Source organism: Nematolebias whitei, chromosome 2 (assembly GCF_014905685.2).
Source record: "Nematolebias whitei isolate Nwh7 chromosome 2, NemWhi1, whole genome shotgun sequence".
NCBI classification, from domain to species: domain Eukaryota; kingdom Metazoa; phylum Chordata; class Actinopteri; order Cyprinodontiformes; family Rivulidae; genus Nematolebias; species Nematolebias whitei.
The window spans coordinates 55955442-55970185 of NC_056499.1; the positions used below are offsets into that span (position 1 = coordinate 55955442).

Consider the following 14744-nt stretch of genomic DNA (forward strand, 5'->3'; position numbering starts at 1 on the left):
ACACACACACACACACACACACACACACACACACACACACACACATATGTATAATTTTCTTGTAATTTTCAAATCATATGTTTTTTTATGATTGTCTACTGTTGTACTGATAAATATCTCTTGGAGGGTAAACTATATCTTGGCTGCAAGTATCAAGCTGAGAAATCCTTCATTTTCTACAACTGATAGTGGTTGGTCATTAATTATGATGAAGTTTAGCAACTTCTCTGTAAACATTTGAGCTCCGGGGCTTCAGTGATGTCTTCTTCTTGTTCAATCCGAAGCAGCAGCCTGATCTCGGTCAGCCGCGCTCAGTCTGCCCCTCTTGCAACACGTTTGACTGAGCGTGACTGACCGAAATCAGACTGCCTTCTCCGGACTGAACCAAAATAACAGACCGCTGAAGTCCCGAAGATCGAATGTCCAACGTAAAACTAACTTTACCGCGGTTTAATGTGATGCTGTGGCTCTGCAGACATTGCACGTTGCTGTCTTGTTTTGTGGTGTTTAGTGTAAAATACTTCCACACAGCGGACATGTTTAGATGAAAAGCTGTTTGTTAAAAACCTACTGATGATGAAGGCAGAGACTCACCAGGCCGAGCAGGCAACGAATCTCATAAATGGCTCCCAGGCAGCCGATGAAGCCCAGCAGCATGGAGAAGGCTCCCACAGCAATCAGGATGTAACAGGCCACCTTCACATGTGTGGAGTTATCTGAGGACACACACATTTCGAGTGGTAAAGTTTTGTGCTTTTTGCATTAGATGCAAGTTGTTTCCATCCTCTGACAATAACCATACAAATTTGTTAAGAACGTTTTTGAAATGTTTCAGTCCAGTTTTCTTATAAAACAAGCAGCCCCAAATCACTGAGGGATTTGAATAGTAAATTTTTATAGTTTTCAAGATGAGTATGTTTCTAGACTGGAGCGGAACAGGATATGCAAGTAAAGCTTAATACTTTTATTCAACATATTTACGCAAGTAGGAGTTACACTGTAGAAAAACAGAAGTTTTTTTTGTGTGTGTGTCCAAGGCAGAGCAGAGTGATGGATCCTGGCAAGCGAAAAGAGCAATATTTTCCACCACCAAGTGCAATGGCAGAGCCAGGAGGTGGCCAATGGTGGCCTTTTCAACCATAGATTATTATTTGGCCTCCCCACCAGCCATCCCAATCACTTGAGGGAAATGTACTTTTAGGCAATACACTGCCTGGCCCCCCAAAAAAGTCACACACTGATATTTGGTTGGACCGCATTTATCTTTGAAAACAACATGCATTCACTGTGTCAATGTTTCGATAAACTTCTGCAATGTCACAAGATCTATTTCATCCAGTGTTGCATTAAATTTTCACCAAGATCTTGTATTGATGACTAGACACTAGGCATGATGGGTGCATCACTTCACCTGCCTCTCTTCTTACCCTGATGCACCCATCACTCTGGAACAGGGTCAATCTGGACTCATCAGACCACATGACCTTCTTCAATTGCTCCAGAGTCCAATCTTTATGCTCCCTAACAATTTGAAGCCTTTTTTTCCCGATTAGCCTCACTGATTAGTGGATTTCTTAAGACTACACAGCTGTTCAGTCCCAATTCCTTGAATTCCTTCACATTGTGCATGTGGAAATGTTCTTACTTTCACTATTAAACAAAGCCGTGAGTGCTGCTGTTGTTTTCCTTCCATTTGATTTCACCAAACGTTTAAGTGATCACTGATCACGATCAGTCAGGATTTTTTTCCGGCCACATTTCTTGCTGGAAGACGATGGGTCCCCACTATCAATCCAGTTTTTAATAATGTGTTGGACAGTTCTTAACCCAATTTTAGTAGTTTCTGCAATCTCAAGTCAAGTCACGTCACGCGTGGCGGCTGTGGCTGAGTGGTTAGAGCAGTCGTCCTCGAATGCGAGAGTTGGGGGTTCAAATCCACCAGCAGTCACATGCTGAAGTGTCCCTGGGCAAGACACTGAACCCCTCATAGCCTCTGATGTGTGTCCCATCAGTGTATGAATGTGACCTAAAGCACTGATTAGTCTCATTAGAATTATTTGATCAATTAGCTTTGTAGAGATCTAGTAGAGTGTTGTATGAATGGGTAAATGAGGACACAGATTGTAGTGTAAAGTGTTTTGAGTATCTTGAAATGAGATAGAAAGGCGCTATATAAGTACAATCCATTTACCATTTACCATCACATTTATTTATAGCACATTTAAAACAGTAACTGTTATCAATGTGCTTACCAAAAAAGATCACAGCATCAAATATTAATAACAACATATTAAAGCAACATGAATAAAAACATTAAATATAATGAGAAACAATGAAATACTAAATCAAATCACCCTGCGTTAAATGTCAGGGAGTAAAAGCAAAATGGATGAACACAATCATCAACAACGAAGTACCAAATGAGATCACACTGTTAAATGCCAATGAGTACAGATGTGTCAGTGAGTACAGATGTGTCAGTGAGTACAGATGTGTTTTGAGGAGAGATTTAAAAATAGAGACTGAGGTGGCCTGTCGAATGTTGATGGGCAGATTGTTTTAGAGTTTAGGGCCCACGACTGAAAACACCCGATTTTCTCTGAGCTTCAACTGGTTTTAGGTACGGCCAAAAGCAGCTGGTCTGATGATCTCAAGGCCCGAGAAGGAGTATAAGGATGAAGGAGGTCGGAGAGGTATGAGGGTGCAAGGCCATTAACACACTTAAATGTCAGCAGAAGAATCTTAAAATCAACTCTGACACGCACAGGAAGTCAGTGAAGAGAGGACAGAACTGGAAGAATGTGCTCGAACCTGTGAGTTCCTGTTAGTAGCCGAGCTGCAGCATTTTGGATGAGCTGGAGACGAGAGAGAGAAAGACCTGACTGACCCCAGCATAAAGCGAGTTACAGTAGTCCAGCTGGGTTGTAATAAATGCATGGACTAATTTTTCTAGGTTGGATCTGGACAGGACGGACTTGAGCTTTGCCATCTGCCTAAGCTGAAAAAAGCTTTTTTGAAGAACAGCATTTATCTGCTTATTAAACTTTAAGTCCGAGTCTAAAACCATCCCGAGATTGGTAACAGACTGTTTTAGATATGGCTGAAGGGAGTCCAGGTTTGTAGGATCAGTGACAGTGGCAGAGCTAGGGTTAAATACAATGACCTCAGTCTTCTGATCATTCAAACTCAAAAAGTTTGCAGCCATCCAAGTCTTGATGTCATCAAGACATTTTAACAAAGGGCGAATGGAGGAGGAACTGTTAGGTGTTAACGGCAGATAAATCTGAGAGTCATCAGCATAACAATGAAAGGAAAGACCATGTTTCTTCAGGACAAACCCTAAGGGGAGGAGATACAAAGAAAACAGAAGGGGTCCAAGAATGGAGCCTTGCGGGACCCCGCAGGAAAGAGGCACTGAAGTAGATAGAGTCTTGGCAAAATTAACACAGAAACTCCTGTCGCTCAGGTATGAATGGAACCATTCTAACGTTGCACCAGTAATCCCAAACCAGTGTTCTAGCTGGGATAAAAGGTTACTGTGGTCCACAGTATCAAATACAGCGGTAAGGTCAAGGAGTACCAGGACTAAAGACTGACCAGAGTCATTTGCCAGAAGAATGTCGTTGCAGACCCTAACTAAGGCTGTTTTGGTGCTGTGTAGTTTCTTAAAGCCAGACTGAAAGATCTCAGGAATAGAATTTCCACTCAAGAACTCGTTTAATTGAGTGAAAACTATTTTCTCCAGGATCTTAGAAAGAAAGGGAAGTTTGGAGATGGGTCTGAAGTTTGAGCAGGTTGAAGGGTCAAGTCCAGGTTTTTTTATTAAAGGAGTTACCACTGCATGTTTAAAAGAGTCAGGAACTACACCTGTAGCTATACTGCTGTTTATAATGTCAAGAACAGAGGTTCCAATGGAGGGTAGGACTGGTTTAAAAAATGATGCAGGGATGGGGTCAGCAGGGGAACCTGCGAGTTTCATATGACCAATGACGTCATTTAGAAATGAGAGGGAAATGGGTTCAAACTGGTTAAAGACTGATGTGGAGGGGACAAAGAGAGGCGTCAGCTGTGGTGTGAGGAATCAGTGACCTGATCAACTCAACCTTTTTAACAAAGAAACTGGTAAAGTCGTCACACGTAACTGCAGAGATCTCCCTGTTGGCAGACTGAGTCACGGTTAAAATGGAGTTAATGGTGTTGAAAAGAACACGGGGATTGTGGCTGTTTGAGGCGATGATTTGGGAGAAATATTTGTTGTTTCTGATTTAACAGTGGCCTGGTACTCTTTGTAACATGATCTTAGCATGATAAAAGAAACGTGAAGTTTGTCCTTCCATTTACGTTCGGCTTTCCTGCATTGACACTTGGCTGCGCGAGTGATCTCATTCATCCAAGGGTGTGGAGTGCGCTTTAGATGCCTAATTTTTAATGGGGCAACTAGGTCAAGAACCTTAGCACAGGTCTCTTGATGTACAGTGACTAGCTCATGGGTGTTCATGGAAAAGGATTCACAGACAGAGAGAGAGTTTTTAGTAAAAGCAGATGAAAAGAGCGCAGCAGTGGAAGGGTTAAATATTCGACAAGGCCTTGCTGGAGGTGGAGGGGGTTTGGACTCCTTGACAAAAGAAGTGTTGAAAGAAATGGGTTTGTGGTCAGAGAAAACTGCATCCCCAATTTCTAACTCAGAAACAGATAAACCAAAGGTTAACACTAAATCCAGTGTGTGGCCATGCTGGTGAGTTGGTCCTGCAACATTCTGTACAAAGTTCAGAGACTGGATCAGATCTAGAAAGTCCTGAGTCAGCGGCTTTTCAGGGCAACACACATGTATATTGAAATCTTCCAGAATCAAAACCCGATCATATCTGAGTAAGATCCAAGTTAAAAAATCAGAGAGATCAGTCATGAAGTCCTTATTATATTTGGGTGGCCTGTATAACACAGCAGAAAAAACAGGATTTGAACAGCCCACCTCAAAACACAGCAGTTCGAAGCTCAAAAAATTAGCTGGTATCTGTACCAGTTTGCAGTTCCATCATTTTTTGAAAATAGCTAATAATCCACCACCTTTGCCTGATGTTCTCAGAGCATTAAAATAAGAACAGTCCGGTGGTAAAATTTCCAACAGGGCCATGAACTCACCACAGGAGAGCCACGTCTCAGTCACGCAGAAAAAGTCCTTTGATATAAACGTTTTATTAGCCAGAGATCTGGCGTTTATCAGTGCAATCCTTGTAGGAATCACAGCAGGACAAGTTGTCCATGAAGTTAAGACCAGTGGTCTCAGATTTGTGAAGTTCGACCCACGACTCCAACGACCGGAAGCCCAGCCGCAGCGAACAGGTCTGCTGTGGAAGCGTGACCCGACCCGTGGGACCGGGAAGGACTCGGGTGGATCGACGCAGCGCCAGGACAGGTGATTTAAGATGTGGTCCTCGGTTGAAGAGGAAGACACAGTAGCAGCCCGGCAGGCTTTGATCCTCACAAGACGGCCGGCCCGTTTTCCACGGTGCCTGGAGCGATGTCTTCGAGCAGGCAGGATACCACAGCGGAGGTACACAGGAACGTCTTCAAGCAGAGGTGGGGATCCAAGAGGGGGTCCAGGGTTACGATCATTATGATCAAACAAAGCGAGACTGGTGGCAGATAGTCGGAGATTTAGGAGTTGATGACGTTCATAAAGCAGCAGTTAGTCGATGTTGTAGGTGAAAAATGACAAAAACAGGTAAAACACAATCACTGCGGACAGAGGTGGAGGGCAGGCCATGCACAGCGGTGCCATCTTCCCGGATGTCTCCTTAGATGTTTCCTCTGCTTGATGCCAATCATTTGACCCTTCTCAAACAGAATGACATCTTTTCCACGACCACGCCATGAGTCTTTCCACATGGTTGTTTAAGAAATGAGAAGCAACTCATTGTACCAGTTGGAGTTAAATAACTTGTTGCAGCTGAAAGATAATCACTCATGCAGTAATTATCCAATAGGAAGCTCGTACCTGTTTCATTAGTTAAATCCAGGTGGCGACTTTTATTTGGCCAGGCAGTGCATGTCATTTGTGTGCAGGCACCAAGCTGAACATGAACAGCTCATCATTCTTGAACAGTTTGCTTTGTATTAGTACGTTACTGAAAGCCCCAGACTCACGGCGTCTGGTCTCCGATGACACAGTAAGGACTGAGTGTGTGTAGTGATGAGCAATGAGTTGATGTGATGCATGCATGGTGAACGGAGCAGAAAGAGCCCAGTGTGTGAAGGCTGACACCTGCTGAGCAGACAAACGTCCTCAGTGATGCTCACTGCTCTGTTACACTCGCTTAGTGTTCGTCTCCATCTTGTCTCAAAGACACGGCTCGTCTCTTTCTCCTCGTTCTCTGCCACCATTTACCTCATCAATACTTGATTCAATGCTTAAAACAAACGCTTTAACTTCATAGCACAGTTACTGCAAATAAATAATTCAGCTCCAATTCCATTTTTAATAACAGAAAAGGTGAAAGCCATTTCTGATTTGTATTTTTCAGTAATTTAATGGTCTGATCAATGTGTCAGTTATCTGAGTAACCGTTGTATAGCTGCAGTCACAAGTTTCCATTTACACATCATGGGCATGAATGTCTGATTAATTTTGGTCCTTCAATGATTTATTTGAAGCATTCTTTTCCAGGTTGGAATGATTTTACAATATACAACTTCACTGATTTTTATAAACAAGATGAATTCATCGTGAATTTTCTCTGATCTACACAAGCTCCAAGCTCAAAAATATACATACAGTACAGTCACCTAAACTTAATAATTACGGTGTTGAAGGTTCAAGAAGTGCTTTTAAACTTAACAAGGTCTATTAACTTCCTGTTAGTGATCATGATCGACTGCAGCTGGTAGTTTCTATTTGACAGCAATACTCAGCTGTCCCCTCAGATAAAACAAACAAACAAACAAACAACATTAAACCTGTTCAGATACTTACTGAGGACAACGATGAAGCTTTGATTGTCCAGGAGGAGCCAGAGTCCAAAGCCTGTGAGGACAGTTCCAAACAGCTGGAGAAACAACAAAGAACACAAACAACATGTCAATCTGTGTGGAAACACACAGGAACACGTGTAAATATCAACAGGGGAAAAAAGTGTTAGTTAAACATGGCTATATTTAATGATGCTTTTCATGAAATGATTCACGAGTAAAAGATAATCCTAACTTTGCTTTTTGTCTGCCACTGCGAGCCAACGTGCATGAGGATTTTGCAATTGTTTTTAGGCTGGACACTTTTGAACTTCCTGACACAGACCACAGAGCAGCCCACATGAGTGGGGTGCCTGTCCCACCCAAAGTTTGATGCTGCGGTTCGGGGATTCGAACTGGTGATCTCTCAACCACAAGCACAACTTCTCTAACCTCTGCACCACCACTCCCTAAATATAAAGTTAAATACCTTAACTTTAATTCTGATCATACTTCATGGTTTATCTCACGTATTCAAAATGAGCCACACTTGATGGCAGGAGAAGATTTTTAAACTGTATTTTACTTGCAAATACAGATGTTCAGGATAGGTTACACAGACATACCGGAAGTACATACAGACATACTGGAAGTACACACAGACATACTGGAAGTACATACAGACATACAGGAAGTACACACAGACATACAGGAAGTACATGCATGAAGACCAGTCAGGAGAATCTGCCACGAGCAGTGTGTGCAGCTTGTTTTTATACTCTCATCAGTTCAGCCAAGCTCACAGACTCGGGGGCATCCTTGGAGCTGCAGCCTCGGCCAGCATCTCATCCAGCTTTTTACGAACACAAACATATGGTTCATGGGCAGAGCATTCCCAGCCATATTAGTTAATAAAAATAAATAAATAAATGTCACATTTAGATTTTAAAGCGACTTTGACTTGACTGTTTTTAAATTCAGATTTGATTTTCTTCGTTTTGTGCTTCTTACAAGCTCTGGACTATCTAAAAGGAAAAGTTCACCTTCAGTAGGGCTTTTTACAGAAACAGTTGTGACATTCTGAGCTGCATAATCTGTGGTTGTGTAACTACAATGCTGCACACTGACACACACTGTTAGGAAACTCATGTGGTACTCTGAGGCTTGTATGGTATTTTGAGATGTTTGCAATATGACTTTCTTTTAGGACATTTACTTACTTAATTCTCTCCAGTAGTTGTGCACAGTTCCATACATGATGTGTAATACCTTCCATTTGATACTACACTGCTATACAGCCATTGATACTAAACTGCTATACAACCATTGATACTACACTGCTATACAACCACTGGGACCACATGAGAACACTTCCTGTCATGGTGTGTAACACATTCAGTGTCTGATACTGGAACACAGGTATGAAAAGCTCTGACATATTTACCTACCGGTCTTCTATCTTGGTACAACTTAGCGGGCAGGCGGGCGGTCATGGTTCCTGCCAGGAGTGGCCGTATTATACAACATAATGTTACGAGGGACAAACGAGTTCTTTAGTCTTTTAGTAGAGCACCTCAATGAACAGAGTCTGGAGCTCATTGAACTTCGCTGGAGAAGACAGAGTTCAAGGGGTGGCCCTGATTGGACATGATCGCCCTGATGTTGGAGCGCGTCCTCTGCTCCACCACCTTTTCCACAGAGTCAAGGCCCAGTCCCACCACAGAGCCCGCCTTCTTAATGAGCCGATTCAGCCTTAGGATGTCCTTCTTCCTAGTGTTGCCCCCACAACACACACAAAAAAAAGTATACTGGACACAATGGATTGGTAGAACACATGCAATAACTTAGAGCAGACCCGGAAAGAGGCCAGCCTTTGGAGAAAGTACACTCTGCTCTGCCCCTTCTTGTACACAGCGTCCATACTTGCAGTCCAGTTCAGCTTGTCCTGCTGTAGCCCCAGATACTTATAGGTTCACACCACCCCAACCTCTGATCCATCAATAATGATGGGCTGCAGAAGGGGTGGAGCTCTGCGGAAATCCAGCACCACCTCTTTGGTTTTAGTGGCATTCAGCGAAAGCTGGTTCTGATGGAACCATCGAACAAAGTCCTTCACCAGGCCCCTGTACTCTTCCTCCTCGCCCTTCCTAATACATGCCACAATAGCAGTGTCATCAGAGATCTTCTGCATGTGGCATGTATCAGAGTTGTACTGAAAGTCAGTGGTGTAGAGAGTGAAAAGGAGGGGCAAAAGCACTGTATCCTGAGGTGCTCCAGTACTTACTGCTGGTCAATGTTGAGGACTTGCAACCCCCAACTAGGACAAACTGGGGTCAGTTGGTCAAATAGTCTGATATCCAGCACACCAAGTGGGCATCCACAGACATGATGTTCAGTTTCTCTTGGAGAAGGCTGGGATTGATTGTATTAAAAGCACTGGAGAAGTCAAAGAATAGCATCCTCACCAAACACCCACCCACATTAAGGTATGTGAGGGCACAATGTAAGAGGTAGATAACAGCATCCTCAACACCCATTTTCTCCTTGTAAGCTAACTTAAAGGGGTCTCTCACCACCAACACTTGAGGATGAACAAGCTGAAGGACGAGTCGCTCCAGTGTTTTCATCACATGTGATGTGAGTGCAACCGGCCTGTTGTCATTAAGCTCCCAGGGTTGGGTCTTCTTTGGGACTGGAACGATGCAGGATGTTTTCCACCGTGAAGAAACTCTCCCCAGCCTCAGACTCAAGTTGAAGACCTGGTGTAAGGGTTCACCCAACTCCTCAGCACAGGCTTTCAAGAGGCTTGGGCTGACCTGATCCAGACCTGCAGCTTTCTTTGAACGGAAATGTCATAGCTCCCTGGTCAACTGGTATACTGTGACAGATGAAGGAGTTCAGATGGGAGTGGTGGGCACCTCCAAGAATGGAAGAGAGGCATCTTGAAGAGCAGCAGTATGTACATGATCAGGGGAGGCCAGTGGGGATGAGCAGCTGGTCATTGGGGGACTGAACCGGTTGAAAAATGAATTCAGTTCCTCAGCTCTCTGGAGGTCCATATAGCCCACCCTACCCCTGCAACCAGTAATAGTTTTCATGCCATTCCAGACTTCATGCATGTTATTATCCTTCAGCTTCTTCTCAGGACTTTTGCTGTATGCTTCCTTAGACTGCTTCAGGCAGATTCTCAGTTCTTTTTGTACCTCCCTCAGTGTCACCCAATCTTTGCTCCTAAATACCGTTTTCTTCTTATTAAGAACTTCCTTCACTCCAGCAGTGATCCACAGTTTGTTGTTGGCAAAGCACTTCACCATTTTAACAGGTAACACCTGGTCCATACAAAAATTCAAATAGTCCGTCATACACCCCACTGCCCCATTCAGGTCTTCCCCATGTGAGTTAACCAATACATTCCAGTCAGTAGTGGCAAAACAATCTTAGTGCATGCTCTGCTTCAGGGGACCACCTTCTGACCTGCCTCGTGGTTACAGTTTGCCTCTTCACCAGAGTCGTATATATAGGTTGCAAATGAACAAGGTTATGATCAGATTTGCCCAAGAAAGGGAGGGGTGAAACAGAGTATGCATCCTTGATGCTAACATACAACAGATCTAATGTTTTATTTTTCCTAGTGGGACAGCTTACATATTGGTGGAAGGAGGCAAGAGTATTGCCCAGAGTGGCATGGTTAAAATCCCCAGAAATTAGGAAAAATGCATCTGAGTGTTGGGGCAGTCCATAGTCATGTTAAATATAGACACACGCACTACCTCAGTGTCAACCTTCGGAGGTATGTAGACACAAAGTGTGATGATGTGTGAGAACTCACGTGGTATATAGTAAGGTCTGATGCTAACCACTAGCAGCTCCAAGTCATGGCTGCATTTTACAGTTTTAACAGTCAGATGATTAAGGTGACAAGAGCGCTTGTTAGCACACAGGATGAGTCCCCCCCTGTCTTTTGCGTTGGAATTGGGATCCTGATCAGCTCTCACAGTGAAGGAGGCAGGCAGGTCCACATTAGCATCCGGTATGCAGCTGGTTAGCCAAGTCTCCGTGAAGATAAGCAGATTGGCGTCTCTGTAGCTTTGCTGGCTCCCAATCAATGCAGTAAGCTCATCCATCTTGTTGGACAGTGCATTAACATTTCCTATAACCACAGAGGGAACTGGTGGTTTTGAAAGCCTCCACATTTTAACTCTAGCCCTCATTCTGGCATTGTGTTTACGACTAGCTCAACATCCTCGGTACTTGCACCTAAGCTCCTTAGGAATCAGATGGCGTATACCAGCCGTGGCATAATTTGCTAGTTCCAGTATCTCCTCGCTCGAATAAACAAATCTATTAATGCAGGTCGGCATTAATAGAATGGGACAAAAGATCACATTCAGTCTGTCAACATTAGGGTTGGGCATCGAGGATCGAGAATAGTTTGGAACCGGGACTAACTGTCCGGTTTTCCTGAACCGTTCAAAATATTTATTTTCGATTCCTATTTTTGATGCCTAGTCCACCAACCGGAGTGAAGCCACCCACCGAACACTAACAAAGAAGAAGTCACCCGCTGAAAACCAACGAAGAAGAATCCACTAGAAGTGTTCCCATACATGGAGAGTGAGCAGCTGCGGTCAACTTTAATAAAATGACCAGTCAGCTCAGTGCAGCACTTGCACTAATTTTATATCATGCAAAAGAGGGTGTAGAAGTAAAATAGGGGCCCGTCTTTGACGCGCTCCGCCGGACTATTTTCTCTGCCTCCTCCTCCGGACTGGGTCCGACCTTCAGAAGTAACAGAGTGGCCCGTCTTTGAATTGTTCTGCCGGACTGTTTTCGCTGCCTCCTTCTCTGGCTCCATCAGGTAAATAAAACTATAAACTACGTTTCATACCAACATTAAGGCAGCTAACAAGTTATACTCGAATTAAAGCGGTAGGTCAACTCAAATGCAAACAACATCATGCTAACGTTAGCTCATGTATTTCTTCATAGATTAATGACCTGAAATGGCTAATAATGTTAGCCAGGCTCCAGGATGTCCTCCTGAGTTCACCATAGCGTTCAAGGGAAATACGTCGGTGCAACTGAATGAAGAGTGCCACAGAATGTTTACAGCATATATTGTGAAAAGGTTGCATCCCTTTTCAGAGTGGAATCACCAACATTTAGTATTTTGTATTGAACGTTTTTTGAACCAACATTTAGGTTAATTAGCCAATAACAATAGAGCTAAGCTAATTAATTGTCCATCCTAAACCAGTGTTACAGTGACAGTGACATTACATGTTTGTTTATGTTTGCAGGGACATGGTGAAAACCATCAACCCAAGTACACACCATCTACCATGGACCACTTGTCAAATAAGTTCATCAACTTGTTATAAGGTGGAAAAGTGCTGCTCTGCGCTTTAAACAGAAGATGGATGATGTGTCTGGGAGAATATCCAGAGAAATCTGATTGAGTAGGCGAAATGTCATTCATGCACAACTGGCCTTTTCTGCTATTAAAATCTGAAATCTAAATACTAGTAATAATGTTCTTTATGGTCAACAGAGGAAGACTGTGGAGATGATGAGGTCACCATGCAGTCTGAGGAAAGGCCTGAGAATGAGGGAGTGGAGGATGAGGAGGAGAGTGTAAGTGTATGATAGCTGAAATTACAAACCGGATTCCAAAAAAGTTGGGACACTAAACAAATTGTGAATGAAAACGGAATGCAATGAAGTGGAAATGGCAAATGTCAATATTTTATTCATAATATAACATAGATGACAGATCAAAAGTTTAATCTGAGTAAATGTAACATTTTAAAGGAAAAATATGTTGATTCAAAATTTCACAGTGTCAACAAATCCCAAAAAAGTTGGGACAAGTAGCAATAAGTGGCTGGAAAAAGGAAATTGAGCATATAACAAACAGCTGGAAGACCAATTAACACTAATTAGGTCAATTGACAACATGATTGGGTATAAAAAGAGCTTCTCAGAGTGTCAGTGTCTCTCAGAAGCCAAGATGATAAGAGGATCACCAATTCCACCATCGTTGCGCAGAAAGATAGTGCAGCAATACCAGAATGGTGTTACCCAGCGTAAAATAGCAAAGACTTTTAAGTTATCATCATCAACCATGCATAACATCATCAAAAGATTCAGAGAATCTGGAACAATCGCTGTGCGTAAGGGTCAAGGCCGTAAAACTCTACTGGATGCTCGTGATCTCCGGGCCCTTAAATGTCACTGCACCTCAAACAGGAATGCCACTGTCAAGGAAATAACAGAATGGGCTCAGGAATACTTCCAGAAAGCATTGTCAGTGAACACTATCCACCGTGCCATCCGCCGTTGCCAGCTGAAACTCTACAGTGCAAAGAGGAAGCCATTTCTAAGCAAGCTCAGACGTTTCCACTGGGCCAGGGGTCATTTAAAATGGAGTGTGGCAAAATGGAAGACTGTTCTGTGGTCAGATGAGTCACGATTTGAAGTTCTTTATGGAACACTGGGACGCCATGTCATCTGGACCAGAGAGGACAAGGATAGCCCAAGTTGTTATCAACGCTCCGTTCAGAAGCCTGCATCACTGATGGTATGGGGTTGCATGAGCGCTTGTGGCATGGGCAGCTTGCATGTCTGGAAAGGCACCATTAATGCAGAGAACTATGTTCAGGTTCTAGAACAACATATGCTCCCATCTAGACGTCATCTCTTTCAGGGAAGACCCTGCATTTTTCAACACGATAATGCCAGACCACATTCTGCAGCAATCACAACATCATGGCTACGTAGGAGAAGGATACGGGTACTGAAATGGCCAGCCTGCAGTCCAGATCTTTCACCTACAGAGAACATTTGGCGCATCATAAAGAGGAAGGTGTGACAAAGAAGGCCCAAGATGATTGAACAGTTAGAGGCCTGTATTAGACATGAATGGGAGAGCATTCCTATTTCTAAACTTGAGAAACTGGTCACCTCTGTCCCCAGACGTCTGTTGAGTGTTGTAAGAAGAAGGGGGGATGCCACACAGTGGTAAAAATGGACTTGTCCCAACTTTTTTGGGATTTGTTGACGCCATGAAATTCGGAAACAACAGATTTTTCCATTAAAATGATACATTCTCTCAGTTTAAACTTTTTATCTGTGATTTGTGTTCTATTCTGAATAAAATATTAGATGTTGGCACCTCCACATCATTGCATTCAGGTTTTATTCACAATTTGTTTAGTGTCCCAACTTTTTTGGAATCCGGTTTGTATATACATTCTCAATCTTAACGATCATGCCTTTAATAATCCCTTTTTACTGATAATACTGATGAACCTGTTGTTTGTTTAGGAACCGCCTCCCTGCAATCTGTCCAGAAAGTCTCCACTGGAGGAGCTTTTTGCTGAGGAAGAGGCACAGAACATAATGTCACAGCTCCATGTCCATGAAGAAACAAGTGGAGAGAGGCTGCAGATGTACCAGGACATTCCACCAGTCGTTCTGTCTGAGGACCTGCTGCTGGTGGTGGAACCAACACAAGATTTATCCTTTGCTGTCAGATCTTGCATTCTCATATTTATGTGTTAAAGTTTCTTCTATACCCAGCAAACACGTGTTCTCCACTGCAGGAGACACTGTCTGTCCAGAACACTCACACATACTGCCTGAGAAGCAGATATGATAATTTTCATCAACAAGAACCGTTTCTGATTTTATACTGTACCTGCTGCTAATCTGGACTGGGTTGTACAAGTTGTTCTTTTTTATAATAATAATAATAATAATAATAATAATAATAATAATAATAATAATAATAATAA

The 14744-nt window shown here is 43.0% G+C and overlaps 1 protein-coding gene across 1 annotated transcript in view; it reads right to left on the reverse strand.

The window, feature by feature from the left end:
• The window catches only part of LOC119424930 (CD82 antigen), an 88929-nt gene that overhangs the window by 54243 nt on the left and 19942 nt on the right, over positions 1–14744 (reverse strand). Inside the window, exons 2-3 of the mRNA XM_037692454.1 lie at positions 6974–7046; positions 595–716 (exon numbers count right to left, since the gene is read on the reverse strand). Coding sequence (XP_037548382.1) covers positions 595–716; positions 6974–7046 — 195 coding nt within the window. The remainder of the gene's footprint in view (positions 1–594; positions 717–6973; positions 7047–14744) is intronic.